The following is a 14,588-nucleotide window of genomic DNA, read 5'->3' on the forward strand; positions in this document are numbered from 1 at the left end:
TTACGAGTGGTAGGTCCTAGCCTCTCCGTCCTGTGTTGTGCATAGAGAGAAGCCCAGTGCTCAGGCAGACTATTCTATAGTGACACTTGTTAGGAAGAAATCCTTGCAACACAACTGGGGCTTCAGGCTTCTTGCCTATCTATCCACCTTTGATTCTGCCCAAGAGCCAACTGGTGGCACAGTGGTTAAGAGCTCAGCTGCCAACCAACAGGTCGGCAGTTCCAATTCACCAGCAGCTCCTTGGAAATCCTATGGGGCAGTTCTACTCCTTCCTATAGGGTTGCTATGAGTCAGAATTGACTTGAGGGCAACGAGTTTGGTTTGGTTTTTTGAGGAGCTAAATCACATTATTTAACCTCAATTCTCATTTGAATGTTCCTGCCCAGCTGCCTTTTGGACTCCACACCCTCAACAGATGGAGTAAGGCTTTGTTGTGATCATTTTTTAAGGAGTTTCCTGGGAGAAAAGAATATCGGCTTTGTATGGAAAAGTTTCAAATTCTTCTCCAACATGGCCTCTCTTTTGTGAGACAATGCAAGATCCACTACCCCAAGGAAGAGACTTTTCACAGTATTCTTTATTGCCAACAGACTTACAGTTACAGTCTTGTATATGATAGAATTCTTTAGAAAACAATTGTCTTTCTCCACCCTTTGAGCCTTGGTTTCTATGTAATGGTCAGGGACCTTTTACAGAAATATAACAAGGTTAGTTTTATAGAAAACTTAAATGATTAATTCCATGCTTTTGAATTGTATCTACAAGTGCAAAACCTAACACCTAAATGGGTTTTAGTAGCCAAGTCAAATATCCAAAGGGTTTGCTACATAATCAGAAATGCACACACCACGATTCTGATAATAAAGGCACATTTTTTGATAACCATTTACGAGGAGACGTGCAGCATCACCTACAGGTGCGTCACCATCCGCTCCTGGGGTACAGAGGACGATGACACCGGGAATGCAGTGCAGGCACCCCTACTTGACTGCCCTCGATGAGTCAAGGGACAGTAGCTGGAAGTCATCGTTTTCTAAAGAAGTGCAATGGGCTCATTCAATGTGAGGAGGGAATTGAAGCCAGTTCTCCTCACCCATTGCATTTTCAAATCTCCAGGATGTTGGCCAAATGGCATAGGTTTTATCATTTTTCATGGAGCACAGATTAGAAAACTTCAAATCAATTTTGTATTTCCACTCCTCAGGGATTCTCAAAAAGCCAATTCTGTTCCAATATCTAAATAGAAAGTGGTGAATTGTCAATAAGCAGAGACTTAGAGACCTTTACGATAATTCTTTTTTTTTCTTTTCACAGAAGTGAATGGAAAACAAACCACAATATTTTCAAGTAATACTCATTTATCAATATGTATAATTTACCATCCAAGTGCTTTTTCAAAAGTAATAAATAACACATTAAATTTACATGGAGTTTTCTCCTAGTTCTTGGATTTAAACACCAAACGTTTAATTCTTGTTTAATTCTGAATACAAATAAACATTGTTTTACTTAATTTTACAATATTTACTCTGAAACAAGTTATATTTGAAAATCAAATGAACAAAGAACATCCCACTTGGAACCAACACAGTCATTACAAAAAAAGTCATTCGATGCTCAAAGATGGATTTGCCTGGTAATTTCTGCTTTAATTGTCACTAGAGTTTGATGGTTAGAAACTTTGGTTGTGGTGAAAATCCTAGATGATTGTGAATTAATTACCTCAAAACTAAGTACCACAGCATTTATTCCTCATGTGCATATTTTTATACCTATAGCATTTCAAGATGAAACAACAAAATAGAAGTTTAAAATTGTATGTGATCTTGTTTCTGGTGCATTCTTTAGTGAGAATGGTTCATCCAGCCTTTAGGAAGGAGCTACACTATTTGGGACCTAAGGGGTTCATTTGGTCAGGGCATTGGTGACAGCAGAAGAGGAAAGAAGCGATGCTGGAAGTAGTCTCCCCTCTGCCTCTAGCCTGCCCTGCTAACATCCGCAATTCAATTCATGCATTCCTGAACGTGTCCTTCCCTCTTCCTGGGGCCTCCCTGCCTCTGCCTGCCTCCTGTAAACTCAACATCTATCACCTACTTTGCAAAGCCTTCACTGACTCCTAGACCAAGCTGGGGGCTTTGTCTGCCATGGCCCTATCGAACTTGGACCTGCCATCATTGTAGCAATTAGCACACTAATACCCTTGTGCCTGCATGCTCTTCCTAAGAGAGTATAAACAAGGCAGGCACTCACCAGAGTGTCTGTCACAGTTAGTTAGCTGTGCAGTAAATACTTGCTGCCTCAATGGAATAATGGACAAACAAGGTCAAGAGAAGGTGTGGTTAGAAACACCAAGAGGCTATGGTCAACTGTCAGGCGGCTGCACGGGGGGAGGCAAAGCTTGTCCCTCCCGTCCCTCCAAGCACCAAGCCTTCCCCAGCAGACAGGTGTGCTCTTTTCTCTGGTAAACACAATAGATGTCACTGCTGGATAAATGAGAAATGGAAGTCTGAACTTCCGTCTTGGCCCTCTCATCTTCTTCCCTTTCATCCTACCTCTGTCCTCTCGTCCTCTCCTTTCCTTACCTCCCCTCACTGGCTTCCTGCTTCTCCTGTGTCCCTCTATCATGTCCCGCCTCGATTCCCTGCTGCTCCTCGTGTCTTGTCTCCCATCCACATCCGCGGTATCCAGGACCCTTTCTCAAGTGTCCATAAATGCCAGGCCTGCTCCTCTCCGGACACTTGAGGTCCATGTTCCCCTTTCTAGTTATCCTTGTTAGTTAAAAAATTAAAACTCTGTGAGGAGTCCCAAGATGTACACACAGAGCCAATCTATATGTGTACCTGTAGATAAGTGCATATCTGTTTGAATACAATTATGTGTATATACATATACATATATACACATGCAACTGACATTCGCAAGTCCTGGTATAATATTTCAATTTTTCTGGCTGCTATAAAATGTACCAGTTTTAAAACTGCATTTTTGCTTGCAAACTTATAAATATGTATAAACCCCATTATAAATAAATTGTAGCTGGCAGATGGCATTTTATCTGCCAGCAATAATCGAATGGAGTTATAAATGCTTATTAATCTTCCACTTTCAAACTCACAGCATGGGCCCTGGGATCTATGACATGAAGTGTTATAAAAACATAATTTTAAATTAGAGAAGGTGGAAAGTCATCAATGGGAGACCCGTGAGGGCTGGTGACCCACACTCATCAGTGGTTCTCAAAGTGTAGACTCCTGACTAGCAGCACCTTACAATTTATTTGAAATGCAAATTCACAGGCCCCACTCCAAATACACTGAGTCAGAAACACTGGAGGTGAGGCCCTGCAATCTGTGTTTGAACAAGCCTTCCAGGTGGTTCTATGCTTGCCTTCTTAGCGCCATCTGCTCATCTCAAACACCTGTGTCTCTGCCACAAGCTTCCCCGCTCAGGTGTGCACAGGACAAGCCAGAGTGTGGTTGTGCCAGAAGCAACCTTGAACCACTGATGGGTTTGGTGGATGATATCCCAACTTCCCATAACTCCATTGGGTCAGCCCCAGGTGTGTTCAGTGCTGTCTCCCAGGGTTCGCCAGTGGGATCAGCTCCAGTTGCCCACGTCACAACAACTTGCTAGATAACACACTGTTTATCAGCTTCCTTCCCTTCCTTACTCCTGGGATCAGTGCCCAAATAAACTGCACACATGCAAATCCTATCTCAGGATCTGAAGAACTCAAACTAAGAGGAAGTGGAAACATTTCCTCTTCCATTCGAGTGACTCCCAGCTTTATGCTTTTTATGATGGAGCATAAACAAATCAAGGAGCGAAGAGCTCTTGCCATTTTCCATAGGGGTGAGCTTTATGGATAAGTCTCAAAGGGCCTTAATAAACCTTGCACTCAACCCTCGATTCAGCCACTAGCATCATGACCCTCCAGAAAGTCACCTGGCTTCAGTTTCCTCATCTGAAGTATGGGGCCCTTCAGCTGGGTCAGTCTAGGAAAGTTCCCGTTATCCCGTATGAAGCAGTGACAGTTTTAAGTTTGCAATATGTTCCATTTCATCTTTCTTAGGATTTCCTTTACAAGCTCCGTTGAAGAGCCAGATTTTCATCCTGAAACCTGGTATAAAGGTTTGTCTGCATCCTGCAATGACATGTTGGCAAATTTGCCACAATTTCCTTTCCATTTCCAGTAAGGTGGTCACCCTTTCACAGAGAGGTATTTGTGGCTGGATATAAGCCAGCCAGACCTGGGCCAATGAGACAGAATGGGTGTGCATGTTTGTGAATGACGAATCCCAGGGGGCAGCCATTCTTCCTGCCTTACACCTACATGCTCGACCCTCCGACCACTCTCACGACCTTCAGCCCTTCTGTGTGGGTGGCCCACCAAGGCTTGGAAAGTCCAGTCATGACCACGAGACCCTGCGTGTGCTGCAGCCCAGCTGACCCACGGCAATGTTCAGCCCTTCTGTGTGGGTGGCCCACCAAGGCTTGGAAAGTCCAGTCATGACCATGAGGCCCTGCGTGTGCTGCAGCCCAGCTGACCCACGGCCTCTGCTTCCTACCTGCCCCTCCAGCAGGCAGGAAATGGGCGACTGGTCTCCACACACAGTAACAGATTCAGGACCAGCTAAGGACCAGGACGAGAGCTTTAAAGCATTATTTTTATAAAGAACCTACCCAAGCTTCCAACGCTACCTGAAAGAAGCATTCTATTCAGGAGCCAGGGCCACCTTCAGGACCCTAGGAAGGGGGAAGAGGCAGGAGACATGTGTCCACTGAGGCCTGAGCACTAGGGCCCTCCTGGGAGTCATGGAAAAGTGCCCACTTTTACCCTAGGCTTGTTCTTCTTTCTAAGCTGGCCCTTTACCTCCTCACAATGGTGTGTCCCTTTCTAGCTTCATTCTAAATTATTCATGACCTCACCTTCTCCACCGGAGGATACTCAGAAACACCATATGTACCTATTGGCCTTTGTCTAGCCCCCAACCCCTCACCCCTGCCACCTTCCGAAAAGACCTTAAGTAAAATTGTTGCTGTAATGACTTAGGGGTGGCAGCTGAGCAGACACCCAGTCATCTGGCCCCTCTAATATAAAAGGCCAAGAAAGTGCTAAGTTGAGCATAGTATTTTGGACTAGGACTTGTTTGAATGCTTTATCAGACTGCCCACCTGATTCCACAGGAGCAATGCAAGCGTAGCCTTGATAGCCGAGAGCCAAGGCTGGTTTAAGCCAGCAATGAACAGCCCCATAGAAGGCCTGGCAAGCTGCTCGGCAGAACTAGGGTGCAATTTTAAGAACAACCTTAATTCATGCAGAGTAGTGCGCATGGGAGGTCCCTGGGTGGCACAAATGATTTGAACTCAGCACAGATGATCTGAATTGCCAAAAGACTGGCAATTCAAATCCACCCAGCAGTGCCACAGAAGGAAGGCCTGGTAATCTACTTCCATAAAATTTAAAAATAAAATGTTGCCATTGAGTCATTCCCGACTCATGGCAACCCCACATGTTATAAAGTTCCTCCATAGGGTTTTCTTGGCTGGACAGAAGGAGCCTGGTGGCACAGTGGTTAAGTGCTCGGCTGTTAACTGAAAGGTCAGCAGAGTGAACCCACCAGCTGCTCCGCAGGGGAAGGATGTGGCAGTCTGCTTCCATAAAGATTTACGATCTTGGAAAGCCAATGGGGGCAGTTCTACTCTGTCCGCAGAGCTGGTATGAGTCAGAATTGACTCAACAGCAACGGGTTTTTAATCTTAAGAGAAGCAGATCATCAGGCCTCTCTTCCACAGTACTGCTGGGGGTTTGTAGCCGAGCACAACCTGTGCCGCCTAGAGACCTTCCGTAAGATTCCAGCCATTGGAAGCCCCGTGGAGTGCTGCTCTGCTCTGACATGCATGGGGCCCCCAGGAGTCAGAGTCGACTAGACAGCAGTGGGTTTTGTAGGCCTGGAAAGGAGAGTAGGCCTCCAGGGCAACTCAGCGAGAGCAGAGACGGGCCATTTTAGGAACGCTGAGCCCGTCCACTTGTGCTCCAGGCAGACACAGAGGCTGGCATTGCGTGGCAAGGTGGCCCCACAAGAGGGGCAGCAGCCCCGGGCAGACTCAGAGAGTCCAGGGTGAGCCGGTGTAGCAGCGCACAGCAAGCCCAGCAGAGCCCTGGAGTCAGGGCCCTGGAGCCCAGGGGCAGGTGCTGCTCTGCCTGGTTGCTCAGCAGCCCTTCCACGCCCAGACAGACATGCAGTCTCATAAATCAGGGAAGAGGGGCCCAGGCTGGGTGGAGGGTAAGCCCCATCTCCTCTGTCTCTGCATTCTGAGCTGCAAGCACAGGGCTGGGCCGGCAGCAGCTCAGGAAATGCTGAGTGAGTGAAGGGCTGAGCCCTCGCTTCAGAGAGCTGACCCTGTGGCCTGGGACAGGTTGTAATGCCCACTGAGCCTCATTTTCTCCCTCTGTGAAGCGAGGAGTATAGTAATACCCCATCACATGGATGTTTGAAGGAAGAGATGAGCTGGCTTCTGCGGGCTCTATGGCACTTTCCAAAGGAAAGGGATGAACAATTGAAAAATCGCTGCCATCTGCCATGCCTGAAATCTGCTTCAATGGCTAAAAAGGAGTGCCAGTTTTCTCACTGGCACCATTTTGTTGTAAGTAATCTTGTAATCTGAGATTAGAAATATACATTTTGAATTACTACGGAAAAGAAAAAAATTGACCCCCGATACTTGTACTTTTCTAAATTGATTCCCACATAAGAGTTATGTGTGTATGTATATACACACATGCACGTAGACCACCACTGAGACAGACAGTGCCTCCAAGGAGCGGGTTACTAAAACTATGGATTTCCACGGCATAAGTGCCCCAAGACCATAAAGAAAGCAGGCCAAATCTCAAGGTGTTCATGGTTCTTAAAATTTTCCCACTTTGCTCTTGCCCCTTAATATTTGCATTTTGGCCTTGCTCAAGTGCAGTGTGCAAGGATGTCAGAAAAAGTCATTTTATACACTCCTTTATCTAGGGGCCACTCACATGCAGGAGAATCACCCCTCCCCGGGAAGTCAAGCCTTCACATATGTCTGCAGGCCACAGCCTCCTAGAGCCTGGGGCACAGAGCGGTCCTGACGGCAGTCTACGTAGTCACGAGGCAGGAGCTTATTTCCACAGCTGCCCAGAACCCCCAGTTGGCTGCCATTCTGCTTGGGTGACTTGGAGTCCAGGATCAGCTCTGGATCTGAAACCAGAGCCGTCCCAGGAAGCAGTAGGGTGGTCTGGATGAGGGTCAGGACTCTCCATAGAGTTCTAATCCACTGCAGACTATTCTAGCAGATTGTTTTCACTGCTGTCTTGGACTCACTGGGCCTTCTAAGGGAAAAAACTCCAAAGAAGCCTGGTCCTTCCATCTCGACTACCTCATCTGCCTACCCACATACACAGAATTTTGCAGTTACTAATCACCAGGTTCTTTAAAATCTATTTCCATTCCACCCTAATCCTGTTCAGAACATCTTTCTTTTCCACTGGTCAAGGGGGAGAGGAGTTCATGCCGAGGGAATTCACAAGGAATCCTAGACCACTGCTCAGGGTGCCCAAGGAGGTATGAAGTCACCCATCTTTTAAAAGACAACATGTTTCAAATCAGGTGATGACCTCTACCTAGATATAAAACAAAGCTATCGATATTGTCAGCTTCCTAATACCAAGTGGCCTTGCAGGAAATCACAGTGTTTGATCTCAAAGGGGTTCAAGACAAAGCACTGCACATGGAACGTGCCCTTGTCCTTGAGGGGCTGGTAAACTTGGTTGTAGAGACAAGAAGACATTTCGCCCATCAATCATTCTGTAAGCAGAACCCCAAAAGGATTCCAAAAAATCCCAAACCTTGTAGCACATTTCAGGCAAATGTAAACCTGGGGGTAACAGCCAATTCGCCTGTTCCCAGGACCCAAGGCTGAGGAGATGCACTTACTTGTGCCTTCAGCACAGATCTTACACATGCTTTTTTTTTTTTTTTTTTCCTTCTTCTTCTGTAGCAGGGAAAGGAGCAATTTCACTAGCAGTTACCCCAAGCAGAAGAGTCTCTGGGTGGCACAAACAGTTAACACACTTGGCTGCTAACCGAAAGGTCGAAGGTTCAAGTCCACTTAGAGGAGCTTTGGAAGAAAGCCTTGGTGACTGACTTCTGAAAAATCAGCCACTGAAAACCCTTTGGAGCACAGTTCTACTCTAATGCACATGGGTCGCCATTGAGTCAGAGCTGACATGACAGCGACTGATTACCACAAGCAGCCTGTCATCAACCAGTTGGCCAGGAGGATAGATAAGCCAAACATTTGCCCCAATTATCCCTCAGCGGAAACTCATTTTGTCATTATACAGGTAAGAACAGAGAAGTGTTTGTTAATCAAGACCTCGATCAGGGAGGCTTGCTTATTTTGTACCAGACCGGCAGTAAAATGAATTTCCCCAAGAAGCCCTAGACGACAAGGTCTGACATGTGGTGAAGGATGACCAGTTCTCAGCCCAGCTGCAAGGAGCTGGAATGATATCTGCTGTTTCATAAAGCCGCGTGCATCGCCCAGTAAAGAAAACCCAGGGCCCGCAGCGTGGAGGCAGTCGACAAGGCCCCAGCATCCTCAGGGAGGAGTCTGAGCTCCCAGCCAGAAAGCCCACGATGCTTCACAGAGATTTAAACACAGAGCTGGACCTTTATGGGCAGCATCTTGACTTACTATTTCAATTCAGTTTTTATGATCTAACCCCTGCAGGGTTGCTATGAATTGGAATTGACTCAAGGGCAATGGGTTGGTTGTTGTAACCACTGTTTGCCTTCTATTGGCCTCATATTGTGCTTATTGGGTAAAGCCACAGGTAGCTTCTTCCTAAAGGAATTCCCCAATGGCATGGGTCAGTTGAATTAAATATTTACCGGGATAATGACAGTCAAACTTGTTGTTTTTTCATTAAAAACATACAGCACAGAACATTAATCTTATCTTTCTCAGTCTTAAAAAATATAGATATAGAGGAATAATTTGTACAGGATGTATAGGTATCTACACCTTTAATATGCATATGAGAACTTGGAAAATGTTTATTAAACTCGACCTGTAAGGAAGCCTTCCCTTTGGGGTTTTGAATAAGACCCCAAGCCTCCAGGCACTGCCCGATTTCCACAGCCCTGATACCAATCTGCCGAAAGAGGCCTGAGCTCCTTCGCGTCCGTCGGCTGGACCAGTCAGTGCTTTCTTTCCACTGGCTGCTGGAGGCAGAGGTCACTCCCGGCAGAGACGATGGGTATGCCGTTCTCCAGGTGGTGGTTGATGAGATGGCCGATGCTGTCAAAGACCCTGTCCTTGGTGCGGATCTGCGAAGGAAGCCGAGGCAGGTTGAGAGTTCCGCAGGCTGAATACGGAGATCACGCCTTGCCCCCTCCTGCATATGGAAGCAGCCAGACCCTCTGAGTTGGCACGCAAGGCCCAGGGTCCAGGTAGGAGCATTTCCCTGGGACCCTGCAGCTCCTCGCACTTTTAGAGATGGAAGCTGCCAAGACCCCTGGCAGCTGAGTATGATCAATTTGGTCCATTCATCTGTCCATCCCTCTGGAACCAAGCGCTGCAATGTCACAGGCCCCTGCTCTGGACACTGCCTGAGCCCCTCTGACCTCTGTCCCAAACCAGAAGCAGAGCCGGGAGACATGCCCCCACCCTCAGGCACCCTGGGGGCTCGGGAGCTTGCTGGCCTTCCCACGCTCGTCCTGCCTGCCCTGCTGCTGGTGGTGTTGGCTGCTGCAGAGTTAGTCCACCAATGACCTCATGAACAACAGAACTAAATGCTGCCCAGTCCTGCGCCATCCTCACGATCGGTGCGGGTCACAGGGCTGTGATCCATAGGGCCACAGGGTTTTCACTGGCTGATTTTCAGAAGTAGATTGCCAGTCTTTCCTTCCTCCCTGCCCAGCTACCACCTTAGAAACCTCTGTCCAGCTTCCTGCACTGCTGGGAGCTGTAGGCTTTCTGCTCTTTCTCTTCTAGGCCTTTGCGTGGCACTTCCTCGGCCCAGAATGTGCTTCCTCCCCCTGGGACTCTGCTTACTACTCCCTCTCCTTCAGCCTCAGTCTTCGGGCCAACACCTCACAGCCTTCTTCCTCACCACCCTCCCAGACAGGCCCATAGCACACCATGCTGCCATCAGGTACACCCCCTAGTTCTGTAGGGACACTCCATGCAGCCTGTCAGGTTTCCCATGTAGGGGGAGCCGGACCATGACAGGCTGGGGCTCTGGCTCTCTCTTTCTGGATTCCTGGAGGCTGCGCCTGCCCTGACGAACCTTCCCTGAATGAAAGAATGAACAAAGGAACTAATGAATGCCTGACCAAGGTGTCTTAGCCATCTAGTGCTGCCATAACAGAAATACCACAAGTGGATGGCTTTAAAGAAGAGAAATCCATTCTCTCACAGTCTAGTAGGTTACAAGTCCAAATTCAGGGTGTCAACTCCAGGGGAAGGCTTTCTCTCTCTGGCTCCTTGTCCCCAGTCTTCCCCTGGTCAAGGAGCTTCTCAGGTGCAGGGACCCTGTGTCCAAAGGAAGCGCTCTGCTCCTGGTGCTACTTTCTTGGTGGTATGATGTCCCCAATTCTCTGTTTCCTTCCTTTTCCTTTTATTTCTTGAGAGATAAAAGGTGCTGCAGGCCACACCCCAGGGAAACTCACTTTACCTTGGATCAGGGAAGTGACCTGAGTAAGGGTGGTGTTACAATCCCACCCTAATCCTCTTTAACATAAAATTACAATCACAAAATGGAAGACAGCCACAGAATACTGGGAATCATGGCCTCACCAAGCTAATACACACACTATTGGGGGGACACAATTCAATCCATGACACGAGGTGCAAGGAAGAGTCTCCCTCTCTACTCTTCTCAGGGAGCCTGTGCCATGGGCCTGGGGACAGCTGGCCCACTGTCCTGAGCTAGTGGATCTATGGGCGTCCACCACTCTGAAGAAGGCAGCACAAGGCCTGTTGGAACCCAGTCTCTTAGGGTTTTTTTAATTCTCCTTTGAGAGGCTGAGATCCATGATAGGATTTATGGTGGGGGTGAGGGGGATATGACAGAAAGCAGATGCCTGGCCACATCCAGTTATGCCCCTCAACCCTCAGAGGGTCCTGCAGGATGTGCTACAGAGATCTGGGTGCCCCTGGCTGCTCCAGCCCCATGGAATTCCCTCTCCATTAGTCCTGGTGGCGCAGTGGTTAAGAGTCCTGCTGCTAACCAAAAGGTCGGCAGTTCAAGTCCACCAGCCACTCCTTGGAAACCCTATGGGGCAGTTCTACTCTGTCCTATAGGGTTGCTATGAGTTTCTGGAAACCCTGGTGGCATAGTGGTTAAGAGCTCTGGCTGTTAAACAAAAGGTCAGCAGTTCGAATCTACCAGGTGCTCCTCGAAAACTCTATGGGGCAGTTCTACTCTGTCCTATAGGATCACTATGAGTCGGAATCAACTCCTAGGGGATGGGTTTTTTTTTTTTTTTTTTAGTACTCATATTAGAGGCCATTCATTCGTTCCATGGGGGACCAAGCTCTCCCCTCCTTCCCTCCTATAGGGACACATTGGGGACTTGTGTTCTTCTGCCTATATGTTTGTTCAAGTTATCTTCCTTTCCCCGAACTCTTCACTGCATTCCCACCTCCCCCAGTGTGGCCACTCCTCTCCTCCTCTGTCACCCAACCAATGGGATATAGACTACAGCTTCCACCCAGATCCCACCTCCATGCCAAAACCAAACACCCTAGGGCGCTCTGCTGAGCAGCAGGGAGCAGCAGCAGGAGCCTTGAAATGACTGCAGTTTCCTTTCTCAGGGTCCAGCTCTAAGTCAGAGATCTCTCGTCATAGGCCTCTGTAAGCACCAAACCTCCACAGGGGCCTCCTGACTCTGGGAAATGAAGCCTCTCTTGAGCATATTTAAAAAGGAATCTTTTTGCAAGACCTTCCAGCGTCTTCCAGCTAAAGTCAGTTCTCCTGGGGTTCTTTAGAATTCCTGACCCAGAAAGACTCTGGACAACATGAACAGGACACATCCTTGGAAGCTAGGGCACCCAGGAACTCAGCTTACAACTAGCATTGTCGGGTGTTATCTTGGCATTGATTATTTATCTCTGTTTCTTAACAGAAAACCCTGGTGGTGTAGTGGTTAAGAGCTACATCTGCTAACCAAAAGGTGGGCAGTTCAAATTCACCAGGCACTCTTTGGATACTCTATGGGGCAGTTCTACTCTGTCCTACAGGGTTGCTATGAGTCAGAATTGACTTGACGGCAATGGATATTCTTTAGCAGCAAGCACGTTTATATTCTAGGGTCCTTGGGAAGGATGGATGAGGATCTATGATGGGGGAGTGACTGGGTTCACCTCAGAACAACCTGGGGGGCTCCTAAGCCAATCACATCAGCAGGGTTTAGGCTCCCTAGGTGACTCAAATATGCCGCCAAAGCTGAGAACTACTGCTTAGCTTCTTTGGAGTACAGGCTGGTATAAACAAACATGGTGGGTGACACAGACCCTCATGCATGTGAATGAAGACATATATAAGAGATACATATGTACTGCCCAAAGAAAGAGAAATGCCCGATTTTCCACTCCAATAAACCCATTCCAATAAATACCCCCAGAAACTGCCATGGCAGGGACTCAGCGATGTCACTGAGCTCCGATTTCCCCATCCTTCCGTTCCCGAGCTCACCGTTTCCGCCATAGACAGTGATCACATGGGCATGGACACTGTGTGAAGGCGTGCCCATGAGCAGCTGCCCAGAGCACCAGCATATACTGAACTCGGCAGTCATGGCTCTTTACCTGGATGGTCATCACAAGCGCCCAAGTGGTGGCAGAATGAAGTGTACAGAAGCCTCGCGCTCTTCTAATGTACAGGAGAGTTATAAGGATATCTCGGGGTGGGATGGTGTAGCTGGGGCAGTAACCCAGGAGGCCAGAGACTTGAGTTGTGGGCCTAATTTTGTTTGACTTAACACAGACCACTTCTCCACAGGGAGCCCAGTTTCCTCACGGGAAACAGGAGGTGGCTGGACCAGACCTTTGGAACTCTAACTCCAGGCAGCCCTGGGCTTGTAATGTCTGTTTTCCTAACTCTGTGGAAAATACAACACCAATTGTTTCTGTCAACTATCATAGCCAATTCCATCTTTTAAAAAACAAATATTTGAGAATCCCTGGATGGTGCAAATGGTTAACACGCTCCACTGCTAACCACAAGGTTGGAGATTCAAGTCCACACAGAGCCACCTCAGAAGAAAGACCTGCTGACCCACTTCTGAAGCCCCATGGAGCACATTTCTACTCTGACAACATGGGGTTGCCATGAGTCGAGTCAACTCCACGGCAGCTGGTTGGTTTACTTGTTCTTTAGGAGCCCCCGAGTGGTGTCAACAGTTAACATGCTTGGTTGCTGACAGATAGGTTGGCAGTTTGAGCCCACCCAGAGGTGTCCCGGAAGAAAGTCCTGCTAATATACTTCCGAAACATAAAAGCCACTGAAAACACTCTGGGCACAGCTCCACGCTGACATCGCAGGGTAGCCGTGAGCAGGAGTCCACCCCACAGCAACTCTTTCTATGCAGTTGGGTAGGATTGTAAATTCTCCAAATGTAACTCTCTTATCCCAGGAGAGCAACTCAAGGGCCTGCTAGATCCCAAAGCCCAGGGCTCCTGGGCCAGGCTTCTGTTTCACCTGCCCTGTGGGGCCCAGGCTACTCCAGAAGGAGTGTTCCTCTTTGTCCAGCCACCAAGATGTCGTTGGATGAATTGGAAGCCACCAAGAAGTCCCGACCCAGCTGCTGAAGGAAAGAGGCTGGGACCACCCAACTCTCAGGGTCCCCAAAAGAGCCTGCCCCAGCGGATGCCATGGGTGACCAAAGGCAACGACCAGTCCACTCACAGAGGGAGGGCCTGGCCTCAGCACTGCCCAGGAGGGCAGAGCAAAACTCTAACCTGATACCTTCCTAAAACCCACGAACACAAGCAAATCTGACTGAGAGAAGGAAGGAAAAGAGTGAAATGAGCAGCAGACAGGAGTCAACTTTCCAGAGGACACTATCCCTCTGGGCTGGGAAAGCAGGCAGGATGCTCACGGGAACTGTGAGCTCCGGAGGACTAGTGGGAAACGGTGTTGTCTCATCGCCCTCTTGTGGCCAACATCAGAACAGCAGCCGCCGACCCAGAGGGCACCATTCAGAGACTGGCATTGGAAATGTGAGAGCAGGAAGGTTCCTTCATTGCTGGGTGTTGCTTTGGCACTGTAATTTCTATATGTCCTTTGTACTGAATGAAGGCTCAGTGCCAGGGTTGGAAATCAGCATATCATCAGCACGCCCAGTTGAAGCCTTCGTGTGTTCTGCTCAGCAGGGCGTTCTCCCCTATCCCTGCCCTGCAAGAGTTGGGATAGTCTTGCTAGAGCTGCTTCCCCAGCCAGGGTCCAGCACAGAAGCCTACATAGGCACCCTGACCTTCCTTCAGGGGTCCCAGAGCAGGCCCAAGAACCTGCATTTATCACAGGTTCCAGGTGATGCTGATGC

The 14,588-nt window shown here is 48.4% G+C and overlaps 1 protein-coding gene across 1 annotated transcript in view; it reads right to left on the minus strand.

The window, feature by feature from the left end:
• Positions 1-9,239: 9,239 nt before the first annotated feature.
• SHC3 (SHC adaptor protein 3) overlaps positions 9,240-14,588 on the minus strand; it is a 293,940-nt gene continuing 288,591 nt past the window's right edge. The window contains exon 12 of the mRNA XM_003421571.3: positions 9,240-9,368. Within this exon, the coding sequence (XP_003421619.2) occupies positions 9,240-9,368 (129 nt within the window). The remainder of the gene's footprint in view (positions 9,369-14,588) is intronic.

This window comes from Loxodonta africana, chromosome 9, assembly GCF_030014295.1.
Source record: "Loxodonta africana isolate mLoxAfr1 chromosome 9, mLoxAfr1.hap2, whole genome shotgun sequence".
Lineage (NCBI taxonomy): Eukaryota > Metazoa > Chordata > Mammalia > Proboscidea > Elephantidae > Loxodonta > Loxodonta africana.